General features: G+C 40.3%; 3 protein-coding genes across 6 annotated transcripts in view; 2 read left to right on the top strand and 1 right to left on the bottom strand.

The window, feature by feature from the left end:
- The window catches only part of LOC106574974 (nectin-4), a 215,464-nt gene that overhangs the window by 116,067 nt on the left and 78,853 nt on the right, over window positions 1–20,544 (top strand). The gene's annotated exons all lie outside the window — the stretch shown is intronic.
- Window positions 1–20,544, top strand: part of LOC106573841 (nectin-1) — a 61,225-nt gene that overhangs the window by 12,670 nt on the left and 28,011 nt on the right. The gene's annotated exons all lie outside the window — the stretch shown is intronic.
- Window positions 1–20,544, bottom strand: part of LOC123727904 (uncharacterized) — a 27,682-nt gene extending 7,138 nt beyond the window's left edge. The window contains exons 1-5 of one of the 2 annotated variants that reach the window (XM_045698211.1): window positions 20,523–20,544; window positions 20,228–20,266; window positions 2,657–2,974; window positions 2,218–2,338; window positions 1,756–1,792 (exon numbers count right to left, since the gene is read on the bottom strand). In XM_045698211.1, the coding sequence (XP_045554167.1) occupies window positions 1,756–1,792; window positions 2,218–2,338; window positions 2,657–2,974; window positions 20,228–20,246 (495 nt within the window). In that variant the 5' untranslated portion in view covers window positions 20,247–20,266; window positions 20,523–20,544. Of the gene's footprint in view, window positions 1–1,755; window positions 1,793–2,217; window positions 2,339–2,656; window positions 2,975–7,487; window positions 7,897–20,227; window positions 20,267–20,522 lie in introns of those variants that run through there. The other variant, XM_045698210.1, reaches the window with a different exon arrangement.

Genomic DNA, 20,544 nt, shown 5'->3' with positions numbered 1-20,544 from the left:
GCATGCGCTCCAGCAGGTATATCTCACTGGTCACCCCCAAAGCCAATTCCTCATTTGGCCGCCTTTCCTTCCAGTTCTCTGCTGCCAATGACTGGAACGAACTGCAAAAATCTCTGAAGCTGGAGACTCATATCCCCCTCACTAGCTTTAAGCACCAGCTGTCAGAGCAGCTCACAGATCACTGCACATAGCCCACCTGTAAACAGCCCATCTATCTACCTACCTCATCCCCATACTGTATTTATTTATTTATCTTGCTCCTTTGCACCCCAGTATCTCTACTTGCACATTCATCTTCTGCACATCTACCATTCCAGTGTTTAATTGCTATATTGTAATTACTTCGCCACCATGGCCTATTTATTGCCTTAACTTACCTCATTTGCACTCACTGTATATAGACTTTTTGTTTTCTTTTGTGCTACTGTATTAATGACTGTATGTTTTTTTTATTCCATGTGTAACTATGTGTTGTTGTATGTGTCGAATTGCTACACTTTATCTTGGCCAGGTCGCAGTTGCACATGAGAACTTGTTCTCAATTAGCCTACCTGGTTAAATAAAGGTGAAATAAAATTTAACAAAAAAACAACCATACATACTTCAAGACTAGCAAACACACCACATTTACTTCAGTAAATGCCATTTTCTAGTTAGAAATAGGAATATTTTTACTATTTATTTAATTTCCATGATCATTGCAGAATAATCTCACCTTTTCTGACTGTGATGGTTTCATAGCCTATAGGCTTACAACAAGTTAGGATAGGCTACCATTCATCGCATCTGTTATTTAAATCACGTGTAGCTCAGTTGGTAGAGCATGGTCAGGGTTGTGGGTTCGAATCCCACTGGGGAGCAGTATGAAAATGTATGTACTCACTACTGTAAGTCGCTCTGGATAACAGCGTCTGCTAAATGACTGAATCGTAAATATAATTAGACCCACTTCACAGTACCAAATGGATAAGCTACTTTGCTCTATGCGAGCCGATCCGAAGCGCAGTTTAACAGAAGAACAGAAGGTTCACCTTTTCCATTGACGTTTGTAGGCTACGTCTGAATACTGTACTGTCAAATTTCTCGACTAGACAATACTTAATGTATAAACATAATATAAATGACCATTTAATTGGGCCTATTAAGCTATAATATCATGCGAAAGGGAGCGTGGTTCATAACAGCTGACTTTAACAGAAGAACAGACAGTTGATATTTTGTAATGAAGTGAGTAGGCTACCACTGTAAGTAGGCCTATACCGTCATTTCGTTCCGAGTAGACAATGTTTCAGAATTCACAGCCAGTGCAGCATATTAAAAAGTTACAATCTGTTTACAGGTCCACAACAATTTGCAATAGGTTTTTTCAGCAAATGTCACTGTAAAAGTTTAAAACATTCTGCCAACACCTCCAGAGACATTTTATCAAGCTCGCCAACTGCTATTTAGAAACGGCCATGGTTTAATTTCAGTACACAGCAAAATAGGTCGTTACTGTCACCATAAAAGGTTTTTCAGGCAGATTTTAATGCTCATTCACGCGTGAACAGGTTCAGGGTGGGTCTGATTTATAACGGGAAGCATGCGTATGTATGGCATCCACCAAGTTTATACATCTCAATATTTTTGTAAGTGTGCAGTCTTTTCAGAAATGGCGCATGCAGATATTTATTGGGAAATTAACGCAACGGTTATAAATGAGGACCAAGATGTCTTCATCTGACTAACAGGCAACAGCAAGCAGTGTTGTGGCACCTCGTTGACGGTTCCAGACACTTGTAGCTGTGTTCTCCTGTTGAGCAAAAAATAACAAGAGTTAACATAGCACCAAATGAAACATGTTTTACACAGCACATTTTCCGGAGCTAAATGATTGTGGGCAGTGTACGTGTTTTTTTTCACCACACTCGTTTTTGACAGGAAATGAGAAGTGAGAAGCCACAACAGTGCAGCTATTGGAAACTACTCACTGGTCACAGATGTCAGTTGAACATCTAGCCTAGTTTCGTTTTACATTTTGGTTGAAGCCCCCATGAACTCATAGCATTGCATGTAAGTCTGACACCAATTCAGTACTATATCCTTATTGTAGAACTAAAATATATTTGGGAATGCATAATTTCTACAACAGTTCTTCCAAGTAATTATTCAAATACCAAAGATCTGTCAAACACGCATGACAGAAACTCTTTTACCAAACTATTAGTTTTATCTTACCTGAGATGAATTTTCCTCATGATTACGCCACCAAACACCAGGGCAGCTACACATGCTGCAACGCCTGTTATCATCCCCCAATAGAAGAGACTGTTGTCTGTGGCCTGTTGCACTTGGGTTCCTGAGAAAGGGGAAAATATATATTATGATCTTGTATGTTTCTCTTCCGCCATCTTGTAAGGCAACATGTTGTTGACAGTATCTACATTTTAAGACATTATTACATGTATTGATGACAAAATCCAATATTGTGACTACAGAAATTCTCAGTTCTGTCAGGTGTAAGTTCTATGACAGACGTTACGAAACAAGACCACAAAACACTGACAGAACATAAAGGTAAGCACATGACAGGCATTCCACTAAATATGTGGTGATAAGATATGCTGGAGTTCATTTTAAAATGATTGTGAACAATCCCATCAGACCAAACACTTACCATTGACAGAAATATCTATGTTTATATCAGAATTGCCATTATAATGTGTACAAACACAGGTGTAGTTCCCTTCATCAGATGGTTGTATGTTGGTAATGTGTAGAAACACTCTGTCATTCTCTGTCTGTAGTGTGACTCTGGGGTCACAAGTGCTGTTGGTATGATTTGTCTCAAATTCTAGTGCAATTTGACACTCATGACCCTCACGTATAACTCTATATTTGTGACATACTACAACAATGATGTCAGTGAGAGTTTGGTTTGGGCAGAGAAGAGTGGCATCTGCTCCTCCGGTCTCCAATGTTTTCTCTTGAGTCACTGTAAACAGGAAGAGAAACAGATTGTGAGTATATTATTCATGAGATCGGTTTGATTGAGCATGAGTAGTACTATCAATTCTCATTAATAAAAAGTCCCATTTCAGTCTACAGAAATTACTACAGACACAAATGGATGTTTTACAATGGTAAAAAGAAACCTGGCACAATAAAAAGTTACTTTACTGAATTGTTAATGCCCAAATGAAGACGACCCAAAGTGAAATAATGACCTCATACCAAAACTATCTCAATGTAACAGGAATATAATATGGGGGGTTTAACTGTGTACGGGATGCAACTCTAAACAAGTCATCAACTAAACTATATCCTCTTCTTAACATGTCTAAGGTATTAAACCACAACATTAAAGAGATGGGTCTGTGTGAACTGTGGAGATAGAAACATCCAACTGAAAGACAATACTCCTATTACTCTCACCTCCAAAACTCATATTCAGTCATTTACTTATTTATTGTAAACTTGGCTTTAATTGACTGTTTCTGAATGCAAATACCTTCCTATAATAATTATGGACAATAGTCCATTGTCTTTCACGTTTAAGCTCAACCTCCTATGCCAATAGCAGAGACATAGAGATCCAACACAATGTTTCTTGGAGATAAGGAGTTTACCTCATATCGCAACACACAGATAGACATGTTTTTGGAAATTAATGTAGACAATGAAGTATGTCCAACTGTAGTCTAGGAAACTCTTAAATCAAACATGAGAGGTTGTATCATGTCTTACTCTTCACATAAGAAAAATAAGACCAATAAAGAATTAGAAATACTAGAACAGAAAATCCACCTCTTAGAAAGAAAACACAGTTTAGATAGAAATGTTGACACCCGTCAACAGTTGAACACTTTGAAGATTGAATATAACACAATAAACTCTGGATCTGCAGAGATTGCTGCCATAAAATCCAAGCAACAATATGTTGAGCAAGGTGAAAGTGCAGGGGAAACGCTTGCTTGGCAAATTAAGAAAGAGGAATGTACCATCCATAGCATTCAAACCCCAGATGGTAGCATAACAATTGTTCCTTCTGAAGTTAACTCAGTCTTTAAAATATTTTATCACAATCTGTATCAATCCCAAAACAAAAATTCAAAGGAATATATAGACATTTTCCTCAATAAGGCCATTTTACCAATTATAAATGACCCAGAGAAAAGGAATATGGATTAAACATTACCCCAGGTGAACTGTTGGAGGCCATCAATAATCTACAGATTGGGAAATCTCCTAGTAATGATGGATTCCCAGTGGAATGTTATAGACACTTTAATCCCAGATTACTAAAGCCTATGTTATTATGCTCACAGCAGCTCTAGAGAAAAATGAACTTCCCCAGTCACTATGTTTGGCTACAATCCCACTACTTAAAAAGAAAGATAATGATCCACTGTCATGTGGATCTTCTGCCCAGTATAACTTTTGAATGTGAATTACAAAATCATTGCTAAGGTATTGGCTTTTCGTTGGCAAAGAAACAGTAATGCAAAGGTTAATTCACTCAGATCTAACAGGGTTTATAAGAAAAAGGATGTCTTCAGACAATCTCCACAGTTTTTTTCAATGTAATCCATCATACCCCCATCAAATTCATGAGGTGGAAAGAAACAACATTGCCAGGCACCCTTATTTGGAATAACCCCACCTTACCTCCAGCATTTAGTGATGACACCTTTAAGTCATGTTCCAAAGTGGCATCATGAATTTTTAACATGTTTACTATGATGGATCTATACTGTCATTGAATGAATCACATTATCCAAGGCCGATTTCTTTCAGTTCTCACAACTCAGAAATCATATTCAATCACTTCAACAGAATCTGGATGAACCTAAGGCATCTAGCATAGAAAACATACTGCTGCTACGACAAAGAAGTTGATTGCCAAGTTATATCAAGAGCTGATTGAAACTCTTCCCGATGGTTCAGAACCTATAATGAACAAATGGTAAACAGATATAAATGAACAAATGGAGGATAACCATTGGTCACAGATATGTCCGTTTTAACATCCGTTTTGTCACCAAAGCCCCATATACTACCCACCACTGCGACCTGTACGCTCTCGTTGGCTGGCCTTCGCTTCATAATCGTCGCCAAACCCACTGGCTCCAGGTCATCTACAAGACCCTGCTAGGTAAAGTCCCCCCTTATCTCCGCTCACTGGTCACCATAGCAGCACCCACCTGTAGCACGTGCTCCAGCAGGTATATCTCTCTGGTCACCCCCAAAGCCAATTCCTCCTTTGGCCGTCTCTCTTTCCAGTTCTCTGCTGCCAATGACTGGAACGAACTACAAAAATCTCTGAAACTGGAAACACTTATCTCCCTCACTAGCTTTAAGCACCAGCTGTCAGAGCAGCTCACAGATCACTGCACCTGTACATAGCCTATCTATAATTTAGCCCAAACAACTACCCCTTCCCCTACTGTATTTATTTATTTTATTTATTTTATTTTGCTCCTTTGCACCCCATTATCTCTATTTCTACTTTGCACTTTCTTCTACTACAAATCTACCATTCCAGTGTTTTACTTGCTATATTGTATTTACTTCGCCACCATGGACTTTTTTTGCCTTTACCTCCCTTATCTCACCTCATTTGCTCACATTGTACATAGACTTATTTTTCTACTGTATTATTGACTGTATATTTGTTTTACTCCATGTGTAACTCTGTGTTGTTGTATGTTGTCGAACTGCTTTGCTTTATCTTGGCCAGGTCGCAATTGTAAATTAGAACTTGTTCTCAACTTGCCTACCTGGTTAAATAAAGGTGAAATAAATAAAATAAATAAATATGTGAACATTTTTATATCTGCTCCTACAATTTAAGACATGAACTAATGCAATGTAAGATAATTCATAGGACTTACTATACTCCTGCCAGAATGCATGTAATGTCACCCAGAAATGTCACATCTCTGTTGGAGATGCAAAAGCTCAAAGGAACTCTATTACATATGCTGTGGTCCTGTGCCAAACTGACACCATTCTGGGATAATGTATGTGCTATCATTTCATTGTGTCTAGGAATTTATATCCATTCATCTCCATGATTAAGTTTGTTGGGAAATGTAAATATTGGTAATCAATATCATAGAAAGTTTTGTAATCTAGGTCTACTTGCTGCAAAAAGAATAAAGCCATCAATTGGAAAGCCCCATATCCACCCCCAATAACAAACTGGAGTTAAACCATACATATTAAACCATACATATTAAACCATACATATTAAACCATACATATTAAACCATTCATATTAAACCATACATATTAAACCATTCATATTAAACCATTCATATTAAACCATACATATTAAACCATACATATTAAACCATACATATTAAACCATACAAATTAACCATACATATTAAACCATACATATTAAACCATACATATTAAACCATACATATTAAACCATTCATATTAAACCATACATATTAAACCATTCATATTAAACCATTCATATTAAACCATACATATTAAACCATACATATTAAACCATTCATATTAAACCATACATATTAAACCATACATATTAAACCATACATATTAAACCATACATATTAAACCATTCATATTAAACCATTCATATTAAACCATACATATTAACCATACATATTAAACCATACATATTAAACCATTCATATTAAACCATTCATATTAAACCATACATATTAAACCATACATATTAAACCATACATATTAAACCATACATATTAAACCATACATATTAAACCATTCATATTAAACCATACATATTAAACCATACATATTAAACCATTCATATTAAACCATTCATATTAAACCATACAAATTAAACCATTCATATTAAACCATACATATTAAACCATACATATTAAACCATACATATTAAACCATTCATATTAAACCATACATATTAAACCATACATATTAAACCATACATATTAAACCATACATATTAAACCATACATATTAAAGCATACATATTAAACCATTCATATTAAACCATTCATATTAAACCATTCATATTAAACCATACATATTAAACCATTCATATTAAACCATTCATATTAAACCATACATATTAAACCATACATATTAAACCATACATATTAAACCATTCATATTAAACCATTCATATTAAACCATTCATATTAAACCATTCATATTAAACCATTCATATTAAACCATACATATTAAACCATACATATTTGACAGAATTTGGAAATGTTATGTTGACCATCTTAGAGAATGTTTTGTATAGTTGCCATTTTGTTTTTGTGTTGCTTGTGATAAAACATAAGATGAGTATCTAGTGGTAGAGAAATAAAAATGAAAGTTTATTCTTGTTGAGTAACTGCATTAAAACTGTAGTGAGCAATTACACTTTACAATACAGTGTCGTTATTACTGAACTGTATAGGTCTAACTCCTGTAAGGACTCCTGTAAGGTTCAGGGCTAGTGTACAAATTAAATAGATCATGGGATACATCTCTCTTACCGTCAACAGCTGTGAATAGACCCCACAGCACCAGCAGCAGAGCAAGTCTGGATACACTTCCACACATACTGACCAACTGCACAACCAAACGTTGACCCAACACTGCCTGCTCAGACCGACTACAGATATGATGTCAATGCAACGTTATTTACTCAGCAGAGGAACAAAATAAAACTAAATTAAACCAAAGTGATGCTCATTTGACTGGGTTGACTTGGTTATAATGGCTGAGAGGAGGAAGTGGTGCTGTTGTCTAGCTTGTATTCATGTTACTCCTATGCAGAAACAATGGCACCTCTGCTAGTGCAACCTAGTTTTTGTGACTGGGGTCTTTGTAGAGCACCACAGAGAGGTCTTATGATCTACCACAGACACATCAACAGGTCCACTTCCTTCTTTAGACACCAAAAATGATAGATTTTGCACCACCATAAGGCTGAAGGGTGCTTTTGAACTGATTTTTTTTATTTTTTATTTTTATTTCACCTTTATTTAACTAGGCAAGTCAGTTAAGAACAAATTCTTATTTACAATGATGGCCTACGAAAAGGCAAAAGGCCTCCTGCGGGGTTGGGGGCTGGGTTTAAAAATATACACTGCTCAAAAAAATAAAGGGAACACTTAAACAACACATCCTAGATCTGAATGAAAGAAATAAGCTTATTAAATACTTTTTTCTTTACATAGTTGAATGTGCTGACAACAAAATCACACAAAAATAATCAATGAAAATCCAATTTATCAACCCATGGAGGTCTGGATTTGGAGTCACACTCCAAATTAAAGTGGAAAACCACACTACAGGCTGATCCAACTTTGATGTAATGTCCTTACAACAAGTCAAAATGAGGCTCAGTAGTGTGTGTGTGGCCTCCATGTGCCTGTATGACCTCCCTACAACGCCTGGGCATGCTCCTGATGAGGTGGCGGATGGTCTCCTGAGGGATCTCCTCCCAGACCTGGACTAAAGCATCCGCCAACTCCTGGACAGTCTGTGGTGCAACGTGGTGTTGGTGGATGGAGCGAGACATGATGTCCCAGATGTGCTCAATTGGATTCAGGTCTGGGGAACGGGCGGGCCAGTCCACAGCATCAATGCCTTCCTCTTGCAGGAACTGCTGACACACTCCAGCCACATGAGGTCTAGCATTGTCTTGCATTAGGAGGAACCCAGGGCCAACCGCACCAGCATATGGTCTCACAAGGGGTCTAAGGATCTCATCTCGGTACCTAATGGCAGTCAGGCTACCTCTGGCGAGCACATGGAGGGCTGTGCGGCCCCCCAAAGAAATGCCACCCCACACTATGACTGACCCACCGCCAAACCGGTCATGCTGGAGGATGTTGCAGGCAGCAGAACGTTCTCCACGGCGTCTCCAGACTCAGTGTGAACCTGCTTTCATCTGTGAAGAGCACAGGGCACCAGTGGTGAATTTGCCAATCTTGGCGTTCTCTGGCAAATGCCAAACGTCCTGCACGGTGTTGGGCTGTAAGCACAACCCCCACCTGTGGACGTTGGGCCCTCATACCACCCTCATGGAGTCTGTTTCTGACCGTTTGAGCAGACACATGCACATTTGTGGCCTGCTGGAGGTCATTTTGCAGGGCTCTGGCAGTGCTTCTCCTGCTCCTCCTTGCACAAAGGCGGAGGTAGCGGTCCTGCTGCTGGGTTGTTGCCCTCCTACGGCCTCCTCCACGTCTCCTGATGTACTGGCCTGTCTCATGGTAGCGCCTCCATGCTCTGGACACTACGCTGACAGACACAGCAAACCTTCTTGCCACAGCTCGCATTGATGTGCCATCCTGGATGAGCTGCACTACCTGAGCCACTTGTGTGGGTTGTAGACTCCGTCTCATGCTACCACTAGAGTGAAAGCACCGCCAGCATTCAAAAGTGACCAAAACATCAGCCAGGAAGCATAGGAACTGAAAAGTGGTCTGTGGTCCCCACCTGCAGAACCACTCCTTTATTGGGGGTGTCTTGCTAATTGCCTATAATTTCCACCTGTTGGCTATTCCATTTGCACAACAGCATGTGAAATTTATTGTCAATCAGTGTTGCTTCCTAAGTGGACAGTTTGATTTCACAGAAGTGTGATTGACTTGGAGTTACATTGTGTTGTTTAAGTGTTCCCTTTATTTTTTTGAGCAGTGTATATTCTGAACTTCTTTTATTTTATTTTGTATTATTGCGCTATCCCTATGCTTGTGATGTCTTTCTACCTCAGTTTATGTGGCGGGACTACCACTGGGCTGAAACACAATCTCCAGATTGTATAGTTATCAAGACAGCAGCACCACCTGCCCCTTACTTATTGAAAAAGGTGCTTAGCGACTACCGCTTCGGCACCTACCTGGCACGAACTCGGGACCTCTGCCTTGCTAGCACACGTGACTGTTCTCCCTCATGCATCTTAGCTGATCACGCCACCTCAAAAGCTAATGAGGTGACGCAAGCGGGACACTTAAAGCTGAGGCGCAAGTTTGGGGTCAATTCCAATTAAATTCCAGTCAATACATGAAGTACACTGAAATTCCAATTTGAAGTCCTATTCCAATTCTCTTCAATGCCTTTCAATTAGGAACATTTGGAATTAGAATTGGAATTTGGTTTACTTTCTGAATTGATCTGGAATTAAAATGGAAGTGACCTTACAATGACCCTGCTGAGGAGGAAGTTTCACACATCTCCATGTGCTACATTCATCCCTCAAACTTCCTCAACAGCGCCCCCAGTGTTGAGCTGAGCGCAACTGTTGATCTGAGCCATTGCGCAACACTGTAAAGGATGTCGCGCTGCTTCCTTAGCGAGTACTGCTTACCCCCATTGACCCTGCTGAGGAGGAAGTTTCACACATTTACAACATTCTGTTTAGTCCACTGAAGAGGCCTCTAAAATAACTAGTGTTAAACGTTACAGTTGTTAATATTTGATCTTTCTCAGAAACCCCTGTGCAAGAGGAACCAGTCAAAGGAGCATCACTTTGGTTGGATTAAGTTTTATTGTGTTCTTCTACTGAGTATATACATCATATCTGTAGTCGGTCTGAGCAGGAAGTGTCGGGTCAACGTTTGGTTCTGCAGTTGGTCAGTAAGTGTGGAAGTGTATCCAGACTTGCTCTGCTTTTGGTGCTGTGGGGTCTATTCACAGCTGTTGAAAGTAAGAGATATTGCATGATCTATTTTATTTGTACCCTAAACCTAATACAGGGTAACAATGAGTAATTACAGTACTTGTTACACTGTACTTACAGGAATTCGGCCTACACAGTAATAAGGACACTGTATTGTAAAGTCTAATTGTTCACTACAGTTTTAATAGTCATTAAGAATAAACTGTCATTTTTATTTTCCTACCTTTAGCTTCAAGATCAATCAAACCTATCCTATGAAAAAACACTCTCACACTCTGCTTCTCTTCCTGTTTGCAGACTCAAGTAAAAACTTTGGGAACAGGAGGAGCAGATGTTACTCTCATCTGCCAAAACCAAACCCTGAGTTACATTACTCAAATGATATGTCTTTTAAATAGAGTGATGAGTGTCCAGTGTCATATTGTTCTGACCCAAAAAGTCCAGACAGCATTTGTGACCCCAGAGTCACACTACAGATAGAGAGTGACAGAGTGTTTCTACACATCACCAACATACAACCATCTGATGAAGGGAACTACACCTGTGAGTCTTACATTTTAGTCATTTAGCAGACGCTCTTATCCAGAGCGACTTACAGTAGTGAATGCATACATTTCATACATTTTCTTCACATTATGGAGGTACACATCTTTTGCATTTCAAAATTTCTGTCAAAGGTGTTTGGAGTTTTTCCAGGTTATAGAGCTCACCAGCTTGTAGTCCTAAAAACCGAAAATGAGTTACCTCTGGTTCGTTCAGCCCTTCCTATGTGAAAAATGAGTTACTTCTAGTACGTTCAGCCCTTCCTATGGAGAAAATGAGTTACCTCTGGTTCGTTCAGCCCTTCCTATGGGGAAAATTAGTTACCTCTGGTACGTTCAGCCCTTCCTATGGGGAAAATGAGTTACCTCTGGTTCGTTCAGCCCTTGCTATGGGGAAAATGAGTTACCTCTGGTACGTTCAGCCCTTCCTATGGAGAAAATGAGTTACCTCTGGTACGTTCAGCCCTTCCTATGGGGAAAATGCGTTACCTCTGGTTCATTCAGCCCTTCCTATGGAGAAAATGAGTTACCTCTGGTTCGTTCAGCCCTTCCTATGGGGAAAATTAGTTACCTCTGGTACGTTCAGCCCTTCCTATGGAGAAAATGAGTTACCTCTGGTTCGTTCAGCCCTTGCTATGGGGAAAATGAGTTACCTCTGGTACGTTCAGCCCTTCCTATGGGGAAAATGAGTTACCTCTGGTACGTTCAGCCCTTCCTATGGGGAAAATGAGTTACCTCTGGTTCATTCAGCCCTTCCTATGGAGAAAATGAGTTACCTCTGGTTCGTTCAGCCCTTCCTATGGAGAAAATGAGTTACCTCTGCTACGTTCAGCCCTTCTTATGGAGAAAATGAGTTACCTCTGGTTCGTTCAGCCCTTCCTATGGGGAAAATGAGTTACCTCTGGTTCGTTCAGCCCTTCCTATGTGGAAAATGAGTTACCTCTGGTACGTTCAGCCCTTCTTATGGAGAAAATGAGTTACCTCTGGTTCATTCAGCCCTTCCTATAGGGAAAATGAGTTACCTCTGGTTCGTTCAGCCCTTCTTATGGAGAAAATGAGTTACCTTTGGTTCATTCACCCCTTCCTATAGGGAAAATGAGTTACCTCTGGTTCGTTCAGCCCTTCCTATGGAGAAAATGAGTTACCTCTGGTACGTTCAGCCCTTCTTATGGAGAAAATGAGTTACCTCTGGTTCATTCAGCCCTTCCTATAGGGAAATTGAGTTACCTCTGGTTCATTCAGCCCTTCCTATGGGGAAAATGAGTTACTTCTAGTACGTTCAGCCCTTCCTATGGAGAAAATGAGTTACCTCTGGTTCGTTCAGCCCTTCCTATGGAGAAAATGAGTTACCTCTGGTTCATTCAGCCCTTCCTATGGAGAAAATGAGTTACCTCTGGTTCATTCAGCCCTCCCTATGGGGAAATGAGTTAACTCTGGTTCGTTCAGCCCTTCGTATGGAGAAAATGAGTTACCTCTGGTTCGTTCAGCCCTTTATATGGGGAAATGAGTTACCTCTGGTTCATTCAGCCCTTCCTATGGAGAAAATGAGTTACCTCTGGTTCATTCAGCCCTTCCTATGGAGAAAATGAGTTACCTCTGCTACGTTCAGCCCTTCTTATGGAGAAAATGAGTTACCTCTGGTTCGTTCAGCCCTTCCTATGTGGAAAATGAGTTACCTCTGGTACGTTCAGCCCTTCTTATGGAGAAAATGAGTTACCTCTGGTTCATTCAGCCCTTCCTATGGGGAAAATGAGTTACTTCTAGTACGTTCAGCCCTTCGATGCGGGGAAATGAGTTACCTCTGGTTCATTCAGCCCTTCCTATGGAGAAAATGAGTTACCTCTGGTTCGTTCAGCCCTTCCTATGGAGAAAATGAGTTACCTCTGCTACGTTCAGCCCTTCTTATGGAGAAAATGAGGTACCTCTGGTTCATTCAGCCCTTCCTATGGGGAAAATGAGTTACCTCTGGTTCGTTCAGCCCTTCCAATGGAGAAAATGAGTTACCTCTGCTACGTTCAGCCCTTCTTATGGAGAAAATGAGTTACCTCTGGTTCGTTCAGCCCTTCCTATGGAGAAAATGAGTTACCTCTGGTTCATTCAGCCCTTCCTATGGGGAAATGAGTTACCTCTGGTTCATTCAGCCCTTCCTATGGAGAAAATGAGTTACCTCTGGTTCGTTCAGCCCTTCCTATGGAGAAAATGAGTTACCTCTGGTTCATTCAGCCCTTCCTATGGGGAAAATGAGTTACCTCTGGTTCGTTCAGCCCTTCCAATGGGGAAAATGAGTTACCTCTGGTACCTTCAGCCCTTCCTATGGAGAAAATGAGTTACCTCTGGTACGTTCAGCCCTTCCTATGGGGAAAATGAGTTACCTCTGGTACGTTCAGCCCTTCCTATGGGGAAAATGAGTTACCTCTGGTTCATTCAGCCCTTCTTATGGAGAAAATGAGTTACCTCTGGTTCATTCAGCCCTCCCTATGGGGAAATGAGTTACCTCTGGTTCGTTCAGCCCTTCCTATGGAGAAAATGAGTTACTTCTGGTTCGTTCAGCCCTTCCTATGGAGAAAATGAGTTACCTCTGCTACGTTCAGCCCTTCTTATGGAGAAAATGAGTTACCTCTGGTTCGTTCAGCCCTTCCTATGTGGAAAATGAGTTACCTCTGGTACGTTCAGCCCTTCTTATGGAGAAAATGAGTTACCTCTGGTTCATTCAGCCCTTCCTATAGGGAAAATGAGTTACCTCTGGTTCATTCAGCCCTTCCTATGGGGAAATGAGTTACCTCTGGTTCATTCAGCCCTTCCTATGGAGAAAATGAGTTACCTCTGGTTCGTTCAGCCCTTCCTATGGGGAAAATGAGTTACCTCTGGTACGTTCAGCCCTTCCTATGGAGAAAATGAGTTACCTCTGGTACGTTCAGCCCTTCCTATGGAGAAAATGAGTTACCTCTGGTTCATTCAGCCCTTCCTATGGAGAAAATGAGTTACCTCTGCTACGTTCAGCCCTTCTTATGGAGAAAATGAGTTACCTCTGGTTCGTTCAGCCCTTCCTATGTGGAAAATGAGTTACCTCTGGTACGTTCAGCCCTTCTTATGGAGAAAATGAGTTACCTCTGGTTCATTCAGCCCTTCCTATGGGGAAAATGAGTTACTTCTAGTACGTTCAGCCCTTCCTATGGAGAAAATGAGTTACCTCTGGTTCGTTCAGCCCTTCCTATGGAGAAAATGAGTTACCTCTGGTTCATTCAGCCCTTCCTATGGAGAAAATGAGTTACCTCTGGTTCATTCAGCCCTCCCTATGGGGAAATGAGTTAACTCTGGTTCGTTCAGCCCTTCGTATGGAGAAAATGAGTTACCTCTGGTTCGTTCAGCCCTTTATATGGGGAAATGAGTTACCTCTGGTTCATTCAGCCCTTCCTATGGAGAAAATGAGTTACCTCTGGTTCATTCAGCCCTTCCTATGGAGAAAATGAGTTACCTCTGCTACGTTCAGCCCTTCTTATGGAGAAAATGAGTTACCTCTGGTTCGTTCAGCCCTTCCTATGTGGAAAATGAGTTACCTCTGGTACGTTCAGCCCTTCTTATGGAGAAAATGAGTTACCTCTGGTTCATTCAGCCCTTCCTATGGGGAAAATGAGTTACTTCTAGTACGTTCAGCCCTTCGTACGGGGAAATGAGTTACCTCTGGTTCATTCAGCCCTTCCTATGGAGAAAATGAGTTACCTCTGGTTCGTTCAGCCCTTCCTATGGAGAAAATGAGTTACCTCTGCTACGTTCAGCCCTTCTTATGGAGAAAATGAGGTACCTCTGGTTCATTCAGCCCTTCCTATGGGGAAAATGAGTTACCTCTGGTTCGTTCAGCCCTTCCAATGGAGAAAATGAGTTACCTCTGCTACGTTCAGCCCTTCTTATGGAGAAAATGAGTTACCTCTGGTTCGTTCAGCCCTTCCTATGGAGAAAATGAGTTACCTCTGGTTCATTCAGCCCTTCCTATGGGGAAATGAGTTACCTCTGGTTCATTCAGCCCTTCCTATGGAGAAAATGAGTTACCTCTGGTTCGTTCAGCCCTTCCTATGGAGAAAATGAGTTACCTCTGGTTCATTCAGCCCTTCCTATGGGGAAAATGAGTTACCTCTGGTTCGTTCAGCCCTTCCAATGGGGAAAATGAGTTACCTCTGGTACCTTCAGCCCTTCCTATGGAGAAAATGAGTTACCTCTGGTACGTTCAGCCCTTCCTATGGGGAAAATGAGTTACCTCTGGTACGTTCAGCCCTTCCTATGGGGAAAATGAGTTACCTCTGGTTCATTCAGCCCTTCTTATGGAGAAAATGAGTTACCTCTGGTTCATTCAGCCCTCCCTATGGGGAAATGAGTTACCTCTGGTTCGTTCAGCCCTTCCTATGGAGAAAATGAGTTACTTCTGGTTCGTTCAGCCCTTCCTATGGAGAAAATGAGTTACCTCTGCTACGTTCAGCCCTTCTTATGGAGAAAATGAGTTACCTCTGGTTCGTTCAGCCCTTCCTATGTGGAAAATGAGTTACCTCTGGTACGTTCAGCCCTTCTTATGGAGAAAATGAGTTACCTCTGGTTCATTCAGCCCTTCCTATAGGGAAAATGAGTTACCTCTGGTTCATTCAGCCCTTCCTATGGGGAAATGAGTTACCTCTGGTTCATTCAGCCCTTCCTATGGAGAAAATGAGTTACCTCTGGTTCGTTCAGCCCTTCCTATGGGGAAAATGAGTTACCTCTGGTACGTTCAGCCCTTCCTATGGAGAAAATGAGTTACCTCTGGTACGTTCAGCCCTTCCTATGGAGAAAATGAGTTACCTCTGGTTCATTCAGCCCTTCCTATGGAGAAAATGAGTTACCTCTGCTACGTTCAGCCCTTCTTATGGAGAAAATGAGTTACCTCTGGTTCGTTCAGCCCTTCCTATGTGGAAAATGAGTTACCTCTGGTACGTTCAGCCCTTCTTATGGAGAAAATGAGTTACCTCTGGTTCATTCAGCCCTTCCTATGGGGAAAATGAGTTACTTCTAGTACGTTCAGCCCTTCGTACGGGGAAATGAGTTACCTCTGGTTCATTCAGCCCTTCCTATGGAGAAAATGAGTTACCTCTGGTTCGTTCAGCCCTTCCTATGGAGAAAATGAGTTACCTCTGCTACGTTCAGCCCTTCTTATGGAGAAAATGAGGTACCTCTGGTTCATTCAGCCCTTCCTATGGGGAAAATGAGTTACCTCTGGTTCGTTCAGCCCTTCCAATGGAGAAAATGAGTTACCTCTGCTACGTTCAGCCCTTCTTATGGAGAAAATGAGTTACCTCTGGTTCGTTCAGCCCTTCCTATGGAGAAAATGAGTTACCTCTGGTTCATTCAGCCCTTCCTATGGGGAAATGAGTTACCTCTGGTTCATTCAGCCCTTCCTATGGAGAAAATGAGTTACCTCTGGTTCGTTCAGCCCTTCCTATGGAGAAAATGAGTTACCTCTGGTTCATTCAGCCCTTCCTATGGGGAAAATGAGTTACCTCTGGTTCGTTCAGCCCTTCCAATGGGGAAAATGAGTTACCTCTGGTACCTTCAGCCCTTCCTATGGAGAAAATGAGTTACCTCTGGTACGTTCAGCCCTTCCTATGGGGAAAATGAGTTACCTCTGGTACGTTCAGCCCTTCCTATGGGGAAAATGAGTTACCTCTGGTTCATTCAGCCCTTCTTATGGAGAAAATGAGTTACCTCTGGTTCATTCAGCCCTCCCTATGGGGAAATGAGTTACCTCTGGTTCGTTCAGCCCTTCCTATGGAGAAAATGAGTTACTTCTGGTTCGTTCAGCCCTTCCTATGGAGAAAATGAGTTACCTCTGCTACGTTCAGCCCTTCTTATGGAGAAAATGAGTTACCTCTGGTTCGTTCAGCCCTTCCTATGTGGAAAATGAGTTACCTCTGGTACGTTCAGCCCTTCTTATGGAGAAAATGAGTTACCTCTGGTTCATTCAGCCCTTCCTATAGGGAAAATGAGTTACCTCTGGTTCATTCAGCCCTTCCTATGGGGAAATGAGTTACCTCTGGTTCATTCAGCCCTTCCTATGGAGAAAATGAGTTACCTCTGGTTCGTTCAGCCCTTCCTATGGGGAAAATGAGTTACCTCTGGTACGTTCAGCCCTTCCTATGGAGAAAATGAGTTACCTCTGGTACGTTCAGCCCTTCCTATGGAGAAAATGAGTTACCTCTGGTTCATTCAGCCCTTCCTATGGAGAAAATGAGTTACCTCTGGTTCATTCAGCCCTTCCTATGAAGAAAATGAGTTACCTCTGGTACGTTCAGCCCTTCCTATGGAGAAAATGAGTTACCTCTGGTTCATTCAGCCCTTCCTATGGAGAAAATGAGTTACCTCTGGTTCGTTCAGCCCTTCCTATGGAGAAAATGAGTTACCTCTGGTTCGTTCAGCCCTTCCTATGGAGAAAATGAGTTACCTCTGGTTCGTTCAGCCCTTCCTATGGGGAAAATGAGTTACCTCTGGTTCGTTCAGCCCTTCCTATGGGGAAAATGAGTTACCTCTGGTTCGTTCAGCCCTTCCTATGGAGAAAATGAGTTACCTCTGGTTCATTCAGCCCTTCCTATGGGGAAAATGAGTTACCTCTGGTTCATTCAGCCCTTCCTATGGGGAAAATGAGTTACCTCTGGTTCATTCAGCCCTCCCTATGGGGAACATTAATGGGGAAAGAATAGGGTTTTGGAATAAACGCTGAAAATAAGGTCAGAGGTTAACACAGGCTTCGGAGATTTTATACGTTTTGTTCTATGAGATACTATCAGTCAGTTAACATGACCATGGAGTTAGTGAGAATTATTGAATTCAGTCCTCTGTATGGTGTAAAACAATCTGGTACGCTGACTATCAAATCCATGTTTCAACAATCTTTAAACTGAACAGACCAGGGTGTGATGCGTTCTGCCTCTTCATGAGACGTCAGAGAGTCAGCTGCAAAACTACAGTATCAAACCCGTTTCAATACAACATCTCTCCCTAAAATTATATTTAGGCGACCCCTAGTGGCACTTGTTTGTAACTTCGGTTGGTCTCTTGAGCGGCAGAAGAATCAGGCAATTCACTCTTGAAGCATTTCCAGCAGCAGATTTATGACACATTGTATAACAAGCGATGTCACAACATACATTACAACATTGTTTAAACATTTTATTTATAAAAGTAGAAAACAAACACACAACAAAGGACATCACAACATTGTGCATCTTACAGCATTTGATTTATAAAAAGTGAAGAATGAAAACACACACACACACACACACACACACACAAAAACACACACCATGAAAGTAGTCTACATTATGACATTATGTAGGTTATAATATCACAACACACCATGAAAGTAGTCTACATTATGACATTGTGTAGGTTATAATATCACAACACACCATGAAAGTAGTCTACATTATGACATTATGACATTATGTAGGTTATAATATCACAACACACCATGAAAGTAGTCTACATTATGACATTATGTAGGTTATAATATCACAACACACCATGAAAGTAGTCTACATTATGATATTGTGTGGGTTATAATATCACACACCATGAAAGTAGTCTACATTATGATATTGTGTGGGTTATAATATCACACACCATGAAAGTAGTCTACATTATGATATTGTGTGGGTTATAATATAACACACCATGAAAGTAGTCTACATTATGACATTGTGTGGGTTATAATATAACACACCATGAAAGTAGTCTACATTATGACATTGTGTGGGTTATAATATAACACACCATGAAAGTAGTATACATTATGATATTGTGTGGGTTATAATATAACACACCATGAAAGTAGTCTACATTATGACATTATGTAGGTTATAATATCACAACACACCATGAAAGTAGTCTACATTATGATATTGTGTGGGTTATAATATCACACACCATGAAAGTAGTCTACATTATGATATTGTGTGGGTTATAATATCACACACCATGAAAGTAGTCTACATTATGATATTGTGTGGGTTATAATATAACACACCATGAAAGTAGTCTACATTATGACATTGTGTGGGTTATAATATAACACACCATGAAAGTAGTCTACATTATGACATTGTGTGGGTTATAATATAACACACCATGAAAGTAGTCTACATTATGACATTATGTAGGTTATAATATCACAACACACCATGAAAGTAGTCTACATTATGATATTGTGTGGGTTATAATATCACACACCATGAAAGTAGTCTACATTATGATATTGTGTGGGTTATAATATAACACACCATGAAAGTAGTCTACATTATGATATTGTGTGGGTTATAATATAACACACCATGAAAGTAGTCTACATTATGATATTATGTAGGTTATAATATCACAACACACCATGAAAGTAGTCTACATTATGATATTGTGTGGGTTATAATATAACAACACACACCATGAAAGTAGTCTACATTATGATATTGTGTGGGTTATAATATAACAACACACACCATGAAAGTAGTCTACATTATGACATTGTGTAGGTTATAATATAACACACCATGAAAGTAGTCTACATTATGACATTGTGTGGGTTATAATATAACACACCATGAAAGTAGTCTACATTATGACATTGTGTGGGTTATAATATAACACACCATGAAAGTAGTCTACATTATGACATTGTGTGGGTTATAATATCACAACACTTGATTTATTTAAAAAAGTGAAGAATAAAACAAAACAAGTGTAGTGTGGATTTATCATGTTTCATCATTAACCAACTACAAAATATATTTACATAATACTGTATCTATATATACAATAACCAGCAGGCCTATGTGTGTCAGCCATTCAGTCCACTATTCAGTACCCACAATGCCTATGGATAGAAACGGTCTCTGAACCACACAGATGTGTGTGAGACAGTATGGTAGTCACTCAGTTCTCATAACCCTCTAAAAGTTTCCTAAGATAGATACAACAAAATGGCATAGATATTTATAAAAAAATATATATACTTCTGACTGCATCTTTGTAATTATTCATGATTATTTCAGCTCACCTTCTACATTGCAGGTCATCTGGTCTCTGAGGAGATAATCTGTATGAAAGAAGGTAATTTAAATATCGACTGAATGGAGTATCCTATACTAGTGACATGAGTAACATAACAACAATGCAGCAAAGCAACAAATGCAACTCCTTTGCATGTATGCAGTCACCATGACTACCACCTAAGAACATCATTCCAGAGCTTCTTGTTCAATGAGAGAATAGGTATAAAACCTACTTTACAACATCTTGTGCTTGTTGCATCATACACTTGGCTGAGGAGCTGAATGAAGGTGTAAACCTACCTCTTTACAGCCTCCTGAGCTG

Source organism: Salmo salar, chromosome ssa16, assembly GCF_905237065.1.
Source record: "Salmo salar chromosome ssa16, Ssal_v3.1, whole genome shotgun sequence".
NCBI classification, from domain to species: Eukaryota; Metazoa; Chordata; class Actinopteri; order Salmoniformes; family Salmonidae; genus Salmo; species Salmo salar.
This window is presented reverse-complemented; position numbering and strand designations above follow the sequence as displayed.